The following is a 16,568-nucleotide window of genomic DNA, read 5'->3' as shown; positions in this document are numbered from 1 at the left end:
TGCCAGCGGCCCTGCCAGCCCCTCCTGCTGCTGCTTTGGGTTCAGCTCAGCCCCTAAGTAGGGCTCCAGTGAGGGTCTCCACCTCCCCGTGCTGTGCCTGCATCCCCCTGCCTGGGAAGCGTGGGTACAGCCCTGGGTGACAGTGTGACCTCCCTGCAGGAGTACATGCACATGATGGGCCTCAGCAACTGGCTGCACTGGAGCGCCTGGTTCCTCATGTTCTTCCTCTTCCTGCTGGTGTCTGTGTTCTTTGTCACCGTGCTCTTCTGTGTCAAGGTGAGTGTGTTTCCTCAGGCCAGAAGCTCTGTGCTGGTGGGGCACGAGGGCAGCAGGGCTCCTTTGTCACAGGTTGGTTTGTACCAGTGACTCAGGCCTCATACATGTGCCTCAGAGCCTGAAGCTGTTGGGTGGACAGAGCCTGAGCACTGCAAAGTGCACCTGGGAGCCCGTTTCAAGTCACTCTCAGCTTCAGGAGGGTGAATTGATAACCGTGCACCCAAAGCTGCCTTTGCCAGCAGCTCCTCCCCCAGGAGGAGCAGACGTGTCCCACTGCTGAGCACTGCATCCTCAGGGGACTCGGGCTCCCCTCGCTGTGCACCCACAGCATGGGAAGCATGAGGTGGCTGTCCAGGTGCAGAGCACGGTGTCCTCATAGACCCTGCATGGGGACAGCCCTTATTTCCTCCCTCTGGACTGTTCTAAGAGGGCCTGAGCGTTCCTACCTGCCTCTACATCTGTCTTTAACCGTGGAGACCATCATGCCTGGGATGCCTTTGTGTGCCTGCAGCCGTGGCTGGCTTTGCCAGCTGCAGAGGTAACTGCTTTTTCTCTCCAGGTGAGTGAACAAGGAGCTGTGCTCACCAGCAGTGACCCCACGCTGGTGTTCACCTTCCTCGCCATCTTCTCCATCTCCACCATCTCCTTCAACTTCATGGTGAGCACCTTCTTCTCCAGAGGTGAGTCGTCCCTGCCTGCCTCCTTGCAGGGCTGGGTGTGCCGACCATGCCATCCCCAGAGCTGTGCTATAAAACAGTGGATTAATTTGAGTGTTGGGGGTACTGGGAGGTCAGTGGTGCATCCAAAGCAGGGCCAGCTCCAGAGCTGCTTGAGATGGCTGCGTGTGGAATAACTTGCTTTGACTGCAGAGTGGGGATCCTTTCTTCTTTGTTTTTTTTGGCTGCATTTTCCACACAATGCTGTGGAAGGAGATGTGTGTATGGTCACTTCTCATACCACATCAGCCCACCTGCTGGGGCCTCATTCACCTGCTGTGACCCCAAGGCGTGCTGGGTTGGGCTGGGCTGAGTGCCTCCTCCACTGCTGACTGTGGGGTTGGTGCTCCAGCCTCGCTGTGGGGCTGGGGTGAGTCATCACCCCCTGTAACCACAGCTCATACAGAGGCTTGGATCTCCAAGGATGGCAAGCTGGTGAGAAATACTCAGCAGCACCAACGTATGGCTGATGTTTTACTTCCCGCTCTTCTCTGTGCTCACAGCAAACGTTGCAGCTGCTGCTGGAGGCTTCCTGTACTTCTTCTCCTACATTCCCTACTTCTTCATCTCGCCTCGCTACGACCTGATGTCCCACAGCCAGAAGCTGGCATCCTGCCTCATCTCCAACGTGGCCATGGCCATGGGAGCACAGCTCATAGGCATGTTTGAAGGAAAAGGTGAGCACAAGAGCCTCTGTCCTAGGGTGGGTCCGGATGGGTGGTGTGAGGGGAAGAAGGAAGTTTGGCAGAGGCAGAGCAAGAGCAGGAGAGGCCATTGCTGGGTGCTGTGCAGCTCTTAGCAGCACCAGAGCTCTGCCCCTCTGAACCCATGCGTCTGGCAGTCGTGAAATGGAGGCTGGGCTATTGCCAGTCACTTTGGTGGCAAAGTTAATTCTCTTCTAAGGGATGCTAATTAACTGCATTTCCTCTTTTCCAACGTTGGTGTTGTTTTTTTGTTTTGTTGTTGTGTTTCTTTAATTCCTATGTCAGTAAGAAGCTGCTGTTTGCTCCAGCAGAGGCAGTGTTTTTGCAGAGTGGTGTCACTGAAAGGAGCCTGCAGGGATGGAGGGGCAGTGACTGCAGATGAGGTGGTTTCTCCCAGGACAGTTGCAGGGGGTGTGATGAGAGATGTGCAAGGAATGGAGTGGGAATCTTGAGATTTTAGTACGCTTCTGCTCCTTTTTTTCTCTACATGTATGAAATGGATATTGTGGGGCCACGTGTGTGCCTTTTGTTGTGGAGCAGTGAGTCAGAGCAGGGGGTGCTGTCTTACAGCTCTGGGAGTGCACGCTGCTCTGCTCCATCCTCTTGGGGCTGAACGAGCTCCCTCAGCAGAGGTGAGCAGCTCCCTGTGTCCCTGCAGGGACTGGCATTCAATGGAGGGACCTCATGAAACCTGTCAGTGTGGACGACAACTTCACCTTGGCACAAGTCCTGGGGATGCTGCTCCTGGACTCGGTGCTCTATGGCCTGGTGGCCTGGTACGTGGAGGCTGTCTTCCCAGGAGAGTACGGCGTGCCGCAGCCCTGGTACTTCTTCCTGACGGTGAGCACTGCTTGCACACCCCTCCCAGCAGGGCTTATGGCATGCTTCGGTGATGTTCCCTGCTTTCTGCCTATGCAGCAGGTCAGACTAAATTGAAACAGTGACACTATTGGCTTCCAAAATTGGGGTGCCTGCCATGCGTCTTCGTTAAAGGATGACGTAGGCAAGTTTATGACTATGAAGTACATCTTGCAGGTCTTCTTGACTTTAAATCTTTGTCCCGACACTTATTCTCATGCATGGTATTGCTAACAGTGTCTCCATGCCCCCAAGATGGGAGAAAAGCATTAGCTTCTTGTCGTGGCATCAGAGAGAAGCCTGGGGTGGGAATCAGCAGGTGGTCACTTGGGACTGCCCTGAGCAGTGAGGTCTGGCTGGGTCTGCGCCCTGCCCTGAGCCATCACCAGCAGCCACAGGGGTGGGATACAGCTGTAGGGCAAAGCTGATTGTCACCCATCAGCTGTGCTGCTGTCACTGCCAGCCGGGTGCCATCACCAGCTCTGATGTGTTGTCCTCAGCCTGTCACTGTTGTGTGACAGAATCCCCCGAGCCTCAGTAACAGCAACACTCCTGATCGTATAAGCATTGGGAGGCTTTTCCTCCTTCCCTCTGAATTCCTTACTGCATCATGGTTTTGACTCCCTTTTGTAGCTAGACCTGTGCAGAGCTCTTGATGAAGCAGGAACGCAGCTGTCTGCCAGAAGCCCCCATGGGCTGGAGGGCAGTCATGCTGTGATGCAGCTCAGTGCTGCCCTGTGCTGGGCACAAATGTGTGCTGGCCCTCAGGTGTTCGGCTTTCATTCTTAGAAAGCCAGGTCCAGAAGGGTGAAACTGCAGCACTGGACTCCAGCCCATTTCTGTTACAGCACGCAGGGCTTTTGGGAGTGGTTATTTGTTGCATTTGCCCCTCAGGCTCTTCTGGGCAGGATGCTTATCCCTCAGCAGTTTTATTTCTTGCTGCCACATTGACCTTTTCTGTGGAAATGAAGAGGGAAAAGCCACAGGGAGAGGCAGCCGGGGGATGGCAGCAGGGCAGGAGGAGCAGTTCTGTCCTCTGGTTGCTTTGCCTGCACTGCCCAACATCTGATGGGCCAGGAAGAGCAGCCTTGCAGGGAAGCACCTGTGTGGAAGAGCAGTGGGGAGTGGGTCGGTGTGGGCCTGAGGGTCTTTCTGTCTTCTCCTGTCAGCCCTCGTACTGGTGTGGGCAACCCAGGACTGTCATTGGGAAAGAGAAGGAGGAGGAGGAAGACCCCGAGAAAGCCCTGAAGAGCCAATACATCGAGGAGGAGCCTGCTGACCTCGTGTCGGGGATCAAAATCAAGCACCTTTCCAAGGTATTACCTTCACAGCACAAGCACTAGGGCAGGTGTTGGTCCTGTGCCCCCCGGTGCTACCTCTGCAGCAGCTCTTGGCCACGTAGCTTCTGTAAGGAGCCCAGCTAGTTTTTCAAGCGACCTGGCAGCACCCTGGGCTTGCAGTGTGCTTTGGTCCTTTCTCTGGAAGGCTGTGGGCACCCTGCAGCCTAGCCCTGCAGTGCTGGAGTGTGGTGGTCCAGGCAGAGCAGCCCCAGGCTGGCGGGTGCTCACCCACACAGCAGCACTGCTCATTGCATCCTGCCATTGGGTTTCTGAAAGCTGCCACCTGCAGGGAGCTTCCCCATCGTTTGCTGCCCTCTGCTCCTCGGGCCCTGTAGTGTGGGTAGGGACCTTCCCCAGAGCTGGCATCTTTTAGCTGTGGGTTGAAGTTCAGTACCCACAAGTGGGTGACGTCTGCACTGAGCCTGCTGGACACTGCTTTCTAATGCCAACCCCAGTGATTATCATGGCCTTGCGCTGCCTGGAGGTGCAGAGGGAGCAGATCTGACAACACTCGCTGTGAATACAGCATCACCTTGTTGACGTGATCTCCGCAGGTCTTCAAAGTGGGAAGCAAGACTAAAGAGGCAGTGAAGGACTTGACGGTTAACATGTACGAAGGGCAGATCACCGTCCTGCTGGGACACAACGGTGCTGGGAAGACCACCACTCTGTCCATGCTCACAGGTAGGAGCTGTGTCCTGCCGTGGGGCTGGCGTGTGGCAGGGGCAGCTGCTGGGGTCCTGCAGGCAGGGCTGGTGGTGTTCCTGGGGGAGCAGAGCCGTGCCTCATCTCTCCGACTGGGGAGGGGTTTTGTTCTTCCCTGCTGCACCATGGGCTCGCTGAGCTGTCAGATGGGGATGGCGGTGTGTTGGGATGGTGTGATGGGTGTGTTGCTGCCTGGAGAGGTGGAGGGAGCTGAGGGATCAGCCCCAGGGTGTCCACCGGGATGGGGCCTGTGCAGGTCACGGGCAGTCTGACACCTCTTTGTCCTGGCTGACTGCCCCAGCCCACCTGGCGGAGCAGCACGAGCTCATGGGTCTCTCCTCCCAGGTCTGTACTCCCCAACGAGTGGGCAGGCGTACATCAATGGCTACGAGATCTCTCAGGACATGGTTCTGATCCGCCGGAGCCTGGGGCTGTGTCCGCAGCACGACGTGCTCTTTGACAACATGACGGTGGAGGAGCACCTCCACTTCTATGCAGGGGTGAGCCCGGTGCTAGGGGCACTGCCTGGCTGTGCGTGCAAAGCTGGTGCTGGGGGGGGGGGTAGGTGGGCAGCATGGGGCTCACTGCGTGGCACCACGCACTGCTCACGGGTCTGTCATCGTGCAGGCTGGGGGTGATGCCCAGAGGGTGGGCAGAGGCCATCTCTGTACTGCCTTGCCTTCCTGTGTGGATGCAGGAGGGTGCGGAGTGGGGGTCCTGGTGGGGTTCAGCAGCCGATGGCTGATGAGGTGGGAAGGGTCTTTACTGGGGATGCTTGCCACTCTGAGTGTACTTAACCTCCTTCCCCTTGTGTGGCAGCTGAAGGGATACCCAGCCTCCAAGTGTCCTGAGGAGATCAACCATATCCTGCGGATCCTCAACCTGGAGGACAAGCGGCACTCTCTGACCAAGGCGCTCTCTGGTGGCATGAAGCGCAAGCTGTCCATTGGCATCGCCCTCATCGGGGACTCCAAGGCAAGCAGCTGTTGTGGGATTCACTGAGAATCCTTCTCCCTGGGGCCAGCCTGGGCTCTTGTCTCTGAGGTTGTCCCTTGCCTGGTGTGGGCCAGTGGAGATGCAGTGGCAGCAAGGAGGAGGCAAGAGCACTACCACGAAAGGGAACAGCTCTGAGATCTATTCCCCAGAGCTCCAGAGCAGCTGTGCTGCCTGGATTCTCCCCCAGACGAGACCACTGCATGCACACTGGGAGCTCAGGGCTTCTGGATCCAGGGTTACCCCCTCTGGCACTGCTGTGCCTCTCTCGACCAGTGCCCATCTCCGATGTGCAGGTGGTGATGCTGGATGAGCCAACGTCGGGGATGGATCCAGCTTCTCGCAGGGCCACCTGGGACCTCCTCCAGCAGCAGAGGAGCAACCGTACCATCCTGCTGACCACGCACTTCATGGACGAGGCTGACTTGCTGGGGGACCGCATAGCTATCATGGCCAAGGGCGAGCTGCAGTGCTGCGGCTCCTCCCTCTTCCTCAAACGTAAATATGGTAAGGAAAGAGCAGGCAGGTTGTGCTAGAGTGTTTGTCCCTGCCCTCCACTTCATGCTGTTTGGAGGCTGAAACCCACACTCACTCCTCATGGCCGCATAGCTAGTTGCTCAGAGCTGGCTGGTGCTGCAAAAGGCTTTGCTTTGTACTTGCCTTCAGCCCTTCTCACTGGCTTTTGCGTTCCCTGCAGCCCATGCAAAGCCAGCAAGGCCCTGTGGTGCTCAGCAGCCCCTCTGTGCTCCAGCACTGCAGAGCCACGGCTGGCCCAGGCTGTGCTGTGATTCACACTCCTCTCCCCCCTCTTCCCAGGGGCGGGGTACCACATGGTGATGGTGAAGGAGCCGTACTGTAACCTGGGGGAGATCTCCCGCCTCATCTGTCAGTACGTGCCCAACGCCACCATGGAGAGCAATGCCGGGGCAGAGCTGTCCTTCATCCTGCCCAAAGAGAGCACTCACAGGTAACAGCATCGTCTGCCCTCCCTCCATGCATGGATCCCCCTATGCACACTGGGGCCCGGCTGCTGTAATCGTGGGATAGCTGGGAATGGGAGCTGCTCTCCACATCTTGGAAGGTGCAGGGGGACATGCGAGGGTACAGCTGCAGTGCTGGTCCTGGAAAAGTGGCTTTGGTTCCTCCTTTCACTGCAGTCCTCTCTTGAGTCTGCTGGTGTGTCGCTGTCTCTCCAGCATGCCTGTCATGCAGTGACTGCATGGGATGGGGTGTGGGAGGCTGGGAGCAATGAGTCTCTGGACAGGGCGGTGTGATAAGGGTGGCTGAGGCTACCTGTGCAAAAGCAGCAGCAGAAAATGGAGCCTGAAAGCTGCTCCTGGGGAGAGTGCTGCAGGAGCATTGTAAGATTCTCATCTCCTCACCTCTGACTGCGCTGAAATCCAGGGGCTGGGGATACAGGATGCCACGTTGTTCAGCTCTGTCTGCTGTCCATTAAGCCATCATTCTAGTGTCCCCAAGCTGGGGAGCTCTGCCTGGTGGGGCTGGCCTCATGCCAGCAGAAAGGAGGAGCAGTAATACCTGACACCTCGGTTGTCCTTGCAGGTTTGAGGCCCTATTCACAGAGCTGGAGCTGAAGCGGGAGGAGCTGGGCATCGCCAGCTATGGGGCCTCAGTCACCACCATGGAGGAAGTCTTCCTGAGGTGAGGGGCTGGCAGGGCTGGATGGCAGCAGGGACCTGGGCTGTGGTCCGGCTGGTGGGAGGAGCAGTGTGCGTGTGGGGAGGAGCTGGGTCCTCCATCTCAGGGTCAGTCCTTGGAAGCAGTGCTCAGAATGCCTTCAGGGCTGGCAGCACAACCTGTGTGCTTTAATCATCTTCTGCTAGAGCTGTCCTGAGGGGTCTGGGCCTGGGACCAGGGCAGTGTGTGGGCTGGGGTCTGTGGGTGGTGTCGGGACCTTCCATCAGCTGTCCTGTGGCACAGTCCCTGCGTACATCACTGTCAGCAGCGTCCAACACAGCTCCCCAAGCACGAAGTCCAAATGTCAGTGTGAAGTCCCACTGAGCTGCTCTTCTGCTTTTTCCCTGCAAAAACAAACGTGGTTTTTGATTATATTAAAAGAAGAACAAAAACCAAACCACAGTTGCAGCTGTGGAAGAAGCTTCATGCAGGCAGCACCTTCCTCCCATAAGCCCTTTCCAAAGTGCCCTATCTTAATGCCCAGACTGGGGGAAAAACAACTGCTTGGGGAGGAGAAGGAAGGTTTGAAGACACAAACTGCACTTGATCTGTATGTGCATGTGTGGGTTTTGTCTCTTGAGGTTGGTTCCTCTGGGTTGATGTCTCACCATCTGTCCTCCATCCTGGCGCAGGGTTGGGAAGCTGGTGGACTCCAGCATGGACATCCAGGCCATCCAGCTGCCTGCTCTGCAGTACCAGCACGAACGGCGCTCCAACGACTGGGCCATGGACGACTCCAGCAGCCTGAGTGGGATGACAGACATGACAGATGACAGCGGGGCACTCATTACAGAGGACTGCTCCAGCATCAAGCTCAACACCGGGGTGAGTGTGGGGTGTCAGTGCTGCAGGAATGGGACCTCTGGGAGCTCTGCGCTGGTGTTACTGGACAGAGCCTGCCTGTGGCCAGACTCAGCCTGTGTTATTTGGAAGTCATGAATGTAGAAGTGAACTCTGAAACTTCAGTGCACATTGTTCTAAGAGTTGCTTGGGGTTGGTTGCTGGGGTGGGTCTCTGCTCTCCTTTTTATGTTAATTCTTCACTCTGTAGAGATGCCTTGTTTTGAAGATATCCAGATGATTCCTGCTCATTTATCACCTGCTATTGCTAAATCCCTTGGCATTTCCAGCAGGGAGATGAGAAAAACAGTCTTTCTTCCCTTGCTGGGCCTTTCATGGCCTGCTGCCTACACGCCTGTGATAAGTTGCCTTGTCCTTCTCAAGGGCATATCTACAACCAGAAAGAGAGAAAGATGTTTATGGTTTAAAAAGCAAAGAAGGAGCTTACTTGCATGGGCTGGGTACCTCAGACTGGCTGCTTTGGCATGTAGCTGTGCTGTATCAACCCCATTTGTGAACCTCCAGTGCTGGGCTTCAGGCAGAGGTAAAGGTCCTGTCCAAGGCTGATATTAACACCTTAGCTCCCAGAGTGCCTGCTTCCCATCAGGAGGCTGTGGATTTTGGACAGCTGACCTGCTGCACTGAAGCAAGCAACTACCCTGCTCAGTGCTTTGCTGCAAGCGGGTGGTGGGGCAGGCTGATGGAAGAGAAGGGGATAGGGAGGGGGGCTTTGGGCTCATCCCCTCCAGGAGCCACGCGGGACAGTGGCTGGTGGCCGGGCAGGCACTGACCTGACTTTGTCCTTCCCAGTTCTACCTGTGCTGCCAGCAGTTCTACGCCATGTTCATGAAGCGAGCCATGTACAGCTGGCGCAACTGGAAGATGGTGGCAGCGCAGTTCCTCGTGCCTCTGATCTTCACCGCCTTTGCCCTCATCGTGGCCAAGACCTTCCCGGGGCCCAGGGACTCCTCCATGCTGAGGCTGACGCTGGAGCCCTACGGCCAGACCATCGTGCCTTTCTCTGTCCCCACCGCCTCAGGGCTGCCGCAGAGGCTGGCAGAGCAGTACGTGGAGCTGCTGGATGCGCAGCACCAGTCACCACTGGAGGTGCCAGGTGAGGCTTTGCAGAGCACCCACGTGGTGCTCAGCGCAGGCTTTTCCTGCAAGGGCTGGGTCCCATCTGACATACCCTATGGCATCATCTCCTGCACAGGGGGGTACCACGGCTGGCTCCTGCCCCTCTTCCCCTGGGCAGAGCTGTGTTCTCTGTAGCACTGTGTTTGTGGCCACCGTTAGGGCAGGGTGGGCCAGCAGGGCTGGCGCTGCTGGGGTTTTCTCCAGTTGGCCTCAATCACCTGCCATTGCCCGGAGTCCCCTTATAACAGCAGTGGTGTTCTGCAGGTGGTCTGGAGGAGTACCTCATCTCGAGAGCGTCCGAGGAGGGGGGAGCCTTCAATGAGCACTACATCGCTGCCGCCTCCTTCGAAGGAGCTGGCAACCACACCGTGGTCACTGCACTGTTCAACAACCAGGCCTACCACTCCCCAGCCACCGCCCTCATGCTGGCTGACAACGCTGTCTTCAGGGTGCTGATGGGCCCCAACGCTTCCATCACGGTCACCAACTACCCTCAGCCCCGCAACATCACCGAGAAGGCCAAGGACCAGCTCATGGAGTACGTGTTTGCCTGGTGCTTGCATTCCTGCTAGGACTCACAACTTGCATTTGGCACAAATGGCTTGGTTGTGCTGGTGGGAGACTCAGGCAAGAGTTTCTCAGACCTCTATGTAGCTGTGATTGCACTCTGGAGGTCTGGAGAGCAAAGCTGTGTGGCTGACTGACCTGCTTTAAGCCTGGCAGCCCATAGCCCAACACACACATCTCAGTGGTTGGGGGTTCCCCTTTAGAAGCTTGCAGCCCGTGGCTGGGAACCCCTTCCCTGCCAGACTCAGAGCTGCTGTGCAGCAGAGGGGCTGTGTGGCTGTGCATCCCATGAAGCCCTGCATCCAAGGCCTGGGCCTCGTGTCTTCCAGAGGGGTGATGTGTGGGACCTGGCAATGGCAGGGTGGTGTGCTGGGGCAGTGCAAATGTGTTGCCTGCACGTAGCCTCAGCGTTGATCCGTCACACTGTTCGTGTTCTAACCACTGCTGCTGCTCCTCTGCAGAGGCCAGACCGGGTTTGCCATCGCCATCAACTTGCTGTATGGCATGGCCTCGCTCGCCAGCACCTTTGCTCTCCTGCTGGTCAGTGAGCGGGCCATCAAGGCCAAGCACGTCCAGTTCGTCAGCGGTGTCTACGTGGTCAACTTCTGGCTGTCTGCCTTGCTCTGGGACATCATCAATTTCCTCATTCCGTGTGCTCTGATGCTGGTAAGTCACCTCTGACAGCCTCATCCCTCCTGTCACAGGAGGTGGGGTGGCATCGCTTGCTCTCGAGACAAATGTGTGCTCTCCTCACATTGCTGCACCCCAGGTGATATTCCAAGCCTTTGATGTGCAAGCCTTCACCCAAGACAGCCACCTTGTCGATGTGATGTTGATCTTCCTCCTTTATGGCTGGGCCATCATCCCCCTCATGTACCTCCTCAGCTTCTTCTTTTCAGTGGCGGCCACGGCTTACACCCGTCTCACCATCTTCAACATCCTCTCTGGCACAGCCACCTTCCTTGCTGTCACCATCATGAGCATCCCAGGTGGGTCAGTGCCCTCCCTACCCAGCCCTGCACCCTGCCACCACCAAGAAGATGCAGCCCCTGAGGGGACTCTGTCATACTTAGGTCCTGAGGCTGTCCCATGCACCAGGAAAACCTAAACAGCCCCTTCTCACCAGTTAAGCATGCCAAAGCGTGTTGGTTCTCTTTCTGAGATATATCAGGGTCTTTCTCTAAATCCGATCTGTTGATCCTCTTTCAGAGTTGGGCTTGGTGGACCTCTCCAGAACTCTGGATAAAATCTTTCTCACCTTACCCAATTACTGCTTGGGTCAGTGCATCAGTGACTTCTACCAGAACTACGAGTTCATTCAGTTCTGCACCTCTTCTGTTGAAGCCATCTTCATATGCAAGGCATTCAGTGAGTCCCTGCATTGCCTGCCCCTGCTGCCCATCCCTCCTCCCCCTCTGCAGCCGCACTGGGCTCCCTGTGGGGTGGGTGGGGGGGCTGGGGGTGTTGGAAAGGCTGGTGGGGGCCCAGCAGGAGTGGGGGTTTGGTATTCCCTACCAAATTCCCTTCTCCCCAGTGGCCGGGGAGAAGATGCTCACCTGAATAGGTGGCTGTGGTGTCACAGGGCCTCTAACTCAGCCTGGGCAGTAATTCCAGTTGACGTTTTAAAGCAGAAGGAGCATTTGATAGTGACAGAGCAATCTAGTTAAGGAATCTTTTTTTCTTATTATTGATGTGGAGGAAAATGTGAAATAAGGAAGGTTTCATTGAGCTGCCAAAGAAACCCAGTCATGGTCCTGATAGATCTCCTACCTCCTCTGTGTGCCTCCACTGAGCGTCTTCTGGGGTCAGGACCTGAATCCTCTAGGGAGAAGTGCTGGAGAGAGCTGTGGGCATGGATCCCAGTGTGGGCTGGGGTGGAGCTGAGGCTGGCAGAACTCCCAGCTTTCTCTGAAGCTTTTTCTCCCTGGAGTGGAGATTGATCCACATTTGACTTTGTTCCAACCCCGCTCAGATATCAGCTATCAGGTGAACTACTTTTCCTGGGAGTCGCCTGGGATTGGGCAATACCTGACCTCCTTGACCGTCCAGGGTTTCTCCTTCCTCTTCCTCCTCTTCCTCATTGAGACGAACCTTCTCTGGAGACTGAAAACTTTGATCTGTGGCATCTGCAGGCGGCGGAAATGGGTGAGCTGAAGCTTGTGGGAGGTGGCAACGTGGGGCAGGTCCTGAGGGGTGTGTGGGAGGGCAGAGAGATGGGGTCTATCCCCATCGAGGGGTGACTGATGGAGCAGGTGGCCCCTGCCTGAGCTGGGAGTGCCTGCCTGGAAGAAGCTGCTCGTGCCGCAGCAGCAAAGTGACAGTGGTTTTCCACCCTGTGTTTAGGTGGCACTGCTGAACAGCGTGTCTGTGCTGCCTGAGGACCGGGACGTGGCAGATGAGAGGAAGAAGGTTTTGGAGTCGCCACCGGAGCTGCTGTCATCACTGAGCAGCCCTCTGGTCATCAAGGAGCTCACTAAGGTGAGGAGCACATGGCCCATCTGGGGCACCTTGCTGCAAGCACAGCCTGCTGCCTTGCTGTGCCCTCGGATGCCTTGCATGTGATGTGAGCAGCGTGCTCACCCCTTGCCATCCCCAGGTCTATGATAGCCGGGAATCCCTGCTGGCAGTGGACAGGATCTCTTTGGCAGTCAGCAAAGGGGAATGCTTTGGCCTTCTTGGCTTCAATGGAGCGGGCAAAACCACCACGTTCAAGATGCTGACGGGTGATGAGAGCATCACGTCGGGGGATGCCTTTGTGGATGGCCACAGCATTCTGGCCAACATCAAGAAGGTACTGAGGGCTGCAGGGGCAGCACATGGTGTCCTCCATCTGCCTGGGCTGGGCCCCTTGTGAGTGCCCCCAGGGAGGGCACAGCTGCAGGTGCCAGGGGTGATGCGGTGCACCAGGGATGTGTGTTGTGATCTGGCCCAGCTTTCCCTGTTAGTCTGGTCACTTGAAAGCAGTCCGGTGGACTAGCAGATATGAAACAAAGGGAAACCAAACCTTGTGAGGGTGGCAAAGCCTTTGTTAAAATTGTTCAGCACTCCAAATGGATATGTGGAAAATGTGAGCTAGTGCTCACGGTCAGATGGTGGTATCCCTAAAATCAAGTGAGACTTCCAGATCCCTGACAGCTCTTCTTGCTGAAAATTGCCCACTCCCTTTGGCAAGACCAGAGATGAGTCACGAACTGAAACACCCCAAGCATGGATCAGGATTTTGGTTCAATCTCTGTGCATGCATCTCTGTCAGCCCTGGGTAGCCTGTGATATTGAGCCCGTAGCAAAGCTCAGTGGGTGCCGGGGCCTCTCCCCAGAGCTCTCCTTGCAGGCCTGCCGCTGAGCCAACCCCTCAGCTTCCTCTTGCCCCCAGGTGCAGCAGCGGATCGGCTACTGCCCGCAGTTTGATGCCCTGCTGGACCACATGACGGGCCGTGAGACACTCAGCATGTATGCCCGGCTGCGGGGCATCCCCGAGCGCTACATCGGCAGCTGCGTGGAGAACATGCTGAGGGGGCTGCTCCTGGAGCCCCACGCCGACAAGCTTGTCAGGACCTACAGGTGAGAGGAGCCTCCAGGGGGCAAAAGCTCCCCCCAGCAGGGGATCTTGCCGTGCCCGGCTTTCCCGTGCTCAGAGCTCCCTCCTCTCCCCCGCAGTGGTGGTAACAAGCGGAAGCTGAGCGCTGGCATCGCCCTCATCGGTGGCCCCCCCGTCATCTTCCTGGATGAGCCCTCCACTGGCATGGACCCCGTGGCCCGGCGTCTGCTCTGGGATGCAGTGACCCGCACGCGGGAGTGTGGCAAATCCATCATCTTCACCTCCCACAGGTGAGCGTCCCAGCAGTGCCCGGCCCCAGGGCTGGTCGGTCGGAGCTGGGGGTCCTGCTGCCCCCACCCCGCTGAGCAATTCCCTCCCGTCCCACAGCATGGAGGAGTGCGAGGCGCTGTGCACGCGGCTGGCCATCATGGTGAACGGGCAGTTCAAGTGCCTGGGCAGCCCCCAGCACCTGAAGAGCAAGTTTGGCAGTGGCTACACCTTGCTGGCCAAAACGCGGACTGATGAGGAGGGCGAGCTGCAGGCCTTCAAGGCCTTCGTGGAGAAGACTTTCCCAGGTACCCTGAGCTGCTATAGGCAGGGCGTGTACGTGGGCTTCCCCCATTTCCCAGCTCACAGCCTCTCTCTGCTGGTCTCTCGCAGGCAGTGTCCTGAAGCACGAGCACCAGGGCATGGTGCACTACCACTTGACCAACAAGAACCTCAGCTGGGCGCAGGTAAGGGATGCTGGAGCATGTCTGTTACCTTTGCAGGAGAAGGTGGGGGGGGGAGTGGCCACTTTCTTGCACACGCACATCCCAAAGGCTCAGTGGCAGCAGGGTGATGGAAGGGCTATGTTTGCTGGTCACATCCTTCCCAACCTGTATCTCCCTGCTGGGAAGCATGGTGCTGAGTCTGGGTGGGCACAGACCCACCTGAGCCTGCAGGCTCTGAGCCTTGCTGCTCCCTGCCGGACCCCAGCCCAGGGGACGTGTGGTTCTTAATGGAGTTGGATACCCTGCCCCGTGGTCTCCATGGGGAAAGCTTGGCTCCCACGCTGTGAGTACCTGGCCGTAACTGATGCTGCTGTGCCATCCCCTGCAGGTCTTTGGGGCCTTGGAGAAAGCCAAAGAGAAGTATCGCTTAGAAGACTATTCGGTTAGCCAGATATCCCTGGAGCAAGTCTTCATGAGCTTCACTCGCTTCCAACACTACACAGAGGACAGAGGGAAATGAGCAAAAGCCCTTCACGTCCTCCTTCACGGACTGGCCCCGCCGCCTATACATAGTATATATAGAGACAGTAATTTATATATCAGCGTGTGTCTTAAATAATGTATAAATGTAAGAAAATTTTCACTGGGGAGGGGGGAGAGGATGGAGTCGTACCTCCTGCTGTTGGGAGCACAGGGCTGCGTGTGCATCGTCTGCCAGCGCCGTGCACACACGTGTGTAACTGAGTGTGTGTCTGACACTTCCACCCGCGTCTGTCCCCATCCGTGGCAAAAAGAAAAGCCCTCAAAGCAGGGGAGGGGGCGGCCGGGTGCTGGTGGGCGCTGCAGGCTGTGCCGGAGCCTCGGGTCCCCGTGGCCCCCCTCCCTGCCCCACGTCACGCACAGCGGGAAGCGGCTCTGTGGTCTCCGCGCGCACGTCGAGTTGTGTTGTGTGAGGTGGTTTGCTTGTGGTTTATCAGGATGCTGTCCAATAGCTTAGATCCAGGATGTTTGCTGGGTTCATGGGGATGCGCGGTGCCAGGGGGAGGGGATGCAAAACCCCCCATCCCAGCCTTAATGGCATGGAGATGCAAGAAGGGAAGCTGGCACGAGCAGCATGTGCCGATCGTTCCCTTGACACCAAAACCCCCGGTGCCACCGTGCCTGGCTCTGTGGCAAAAGGGAACCTCAGGAGCTCCTCTTGCCCCCGCTGCTCAAAAGCAGAGGCAGAGGGAGCCTGGCACAGCCCCGCTGTGCTGGGGGAGGCTGTGCTAATGGAGCAGCGCCCGGCAGTGATGAATCACAGCCCGGGGCTCCGTGTGTGGGCAGCGCTCGGTTGGAGGTGCAGCGCTCTGCCTCTGCATCCATTTCTAGGTTTAAACAACAGCACTGCCCTGCAGCGTGTTCTGCAGCACAGCCCCTGCCCACGTTGCTCCCTGTCCCCCCCCCCCAACCCGTGCTGCCCTGGCCGTGCACAGTGCCCAGAGGCAGCGCCCAGGATTTATTTTCAACGTCTCCCAGCGTTTGCGTTGCTTCTCTGTTGGTTTGTTTGCCATACGTGTTGGTTGATTCTCATCTGTCTCTAACTGGTCCCTGTGTCACCTGCGGGCAGGCAGTCCCCTCCGGCTGCTCCGCGATCAATGCAGAGCTATTTGCACTATAGTACTACACACAATTGCACATACTAAATGAATGGATATTTATGGCAGGGGGTGCTGATTCCCTCCCTGTGATCGCATTGTCGGGGGGTTGGGGTGTCCTTTGGGTTGGGTTTTTGTTCTGTTCCTGTAACTGAATCATCCTTTCCTGTTCCATTCCCCCCCCCCCCCTTCTGCCTAATGTTGTTGTTTAAAAATAACGGTGGTGCATCATGTTACTAAGAGTTTCCCCGGATCTTCACGAGGTGTGGTGGTTATTAGCAAGCAGCCAGCAGGGGAGCACGGCCCCTGGCAGCCCCTGGGCATGGGGCTGTGCCTGCTGCAAGCATCCCTGTGCTGCGGGGGGTGATGTGGGAGAGCAGTGCAAGGAAAGCAACGCTGCTTCCTCTTGGGTCAGCCAGGAAGGCTGGGACCCTCTGTGCAGGGCAAGGGCAGGATGCAGCAGGGCTGCTGGGGCTTTGCCTTGCACAGGGGCAGCAGTGGGAAAGCAGGAGCCGGGGGGGCTGTGTGGGCTTATGGGAGGTACTGCCCTGGGTACAGCACCTGAGCACCGCCGACCCTGCATCCTGCAGTGGCAGCCCCGTGCCTGTCCTTGCTGTAGCACCAGCCTGCACTGGGGCACGGTCACCATGCAGCACCGCTGCTGCCACGTGTTGTGATCCCCATCCTGCCCCTCTCCCCCCTGCAGCACCGTCTGGGAAGGGGTTGTGGCTGCTGTGCTGGGCTGCAGCACAGTTGTTGTTCCCACCACAAGAATAAAGCTTTCCTTTTTTTTTTTTTTTCCAGCGGGTGTTTTCTGGCCTCTTTCACATTCACTGAGCGGCTTCCT

The 16,568-nt window shown here is 57.2% G+C and overlaps 1 protein-coding gene across 6 annotated transcripts in view; it reads left to right on the top strand.

Annotated features, from left to right (window-relative positions):
- ABCA3 (ATP binding cassette subfamily A member 3) overlaps nucleotides 1-15,974 on the top strand; it is a 34,154-nt gene extending 18,180 nt beyond the window's left edge. For all 6 annotated transcript variants that reach the window (XM_046900768.1, XM_046900770.1, XM_046900769.1 and 3 more), the window contains 25 exons: nucleotides 160-276; nucleotides 836-956; nucleotides 1,496-1,669; nucleotides 2,355-2,536; nucleotides 3,724-3,870; nucleotides 4,449-4,578; nucleotides 4,945-5,099; nucleotides 5,419-5,574; nucleotides 5,889-6,099; nucleotides 6,409-6,559; nucleotides 7,156-7,254; nucleotides 7,923-8,115; nucleotides 8,940-9,243; nucleotides 9,531-9,804; nucleotides 10,295-10,499; nucleotides 10,603-10,822; nucleotides 11,043-11,201; nucleotides 11,806-11,978; nucleotides 12,177-12,311; nucleotides 12,430-12,624; nucleotides 13,207-13,394; nucleotides 13,491-13,661; nucleotides 13,759-13,946; nucleotides 14,032-14,105; nucleotides 14,473-15,974. In XM_046900768.1, the coding sequence (XP_046756724.1) occupies nucleotides 160-276; nucleotides 836-956; nucleotides 1,496-1,669; nucleotides 2,355-2,536; nucleotides 3,724-3,870; nucleotides 4,449-4,578; nucleotides 4,945-5,099; nucleotides 5,419-5,574; nucleotides 5,889-6,099; nucleotides 6,409-6,559; nucleotides 7,156-7,254; nucleotides 7,923-8,115; nucleotides 8,940-9,243; nucleotides 9,531-9,804; nucleotides 10,295-10,499; nucleotides 10,603-10,822; nucleotides 11,043-11,201; nucleotides 11,806-11,978; nucleotides 12,177-12,311; nucleotides 12,430-12,624; nucleotides 13,207-13,394; nucleotides 13,491-13,661; nucleotides 13,759-13,946; nucleotides 14,032-14,105; nucleotides 14,473-14,604 (4,254 nt within the window). In that variant the 3' untranslated portion in view covers nucleotides 14,605-15,974. The remainder of the gene's footprint in view (nucleotides 1-159; nucleotides 277-835; nucleotides 957-1,495; nucleotides 1,670-2,354; nucleotides 2,537-3,723; nucleotides 3,871-4,448; nucleotides 4,579-4,944; nucleotides 5,100-5,418; nucleotides 5,575-5,888; nucleotides 6,100-6,408; nucleotides 6,560-7,155; nucleotides 7,255-7,922; nucleotides 8,116-8,939; nucleotides 9,244-9,530; nucleotides 9,805-10,294; nucleotides 10,500-10,602; nucleotides 10,823-11,042; nucleotides 11,202-11,805; nucleotides 11,979-12,176; nucleotides 12,312-12,429; nucleotides 12,625-13,206; nucleotides 13,395-13,490; nucleotides 13,662-13,758; nucleotides 13,947-14,031; nucleotides 14,106-14,472) is intronic.
- Nucleotides 15,975-16,568: the final 594 nt, after the last annotated feature.

This window comes from Gallus gallus, chromosome 14 (genome assembly GCF_016699485.2).
Source record: "Gallus gallus isolate bGalGal1 chromosome 14, bGalGal1.mat.broiler.GRCg7b, whole genome shotgun sequence".
In the NCBI taxonomy this organism is placed as follows: domain Eukaryota; kingdom Metazoa; phylum Chordata; class Aves; order Galliformes; family Phasianidae; genus Gallus; species Gallus gallus.
Note: the sequence above shows the minus strand (reverse complement) of the source record. Positions and strands in the feature narration are given on the sequence as shown.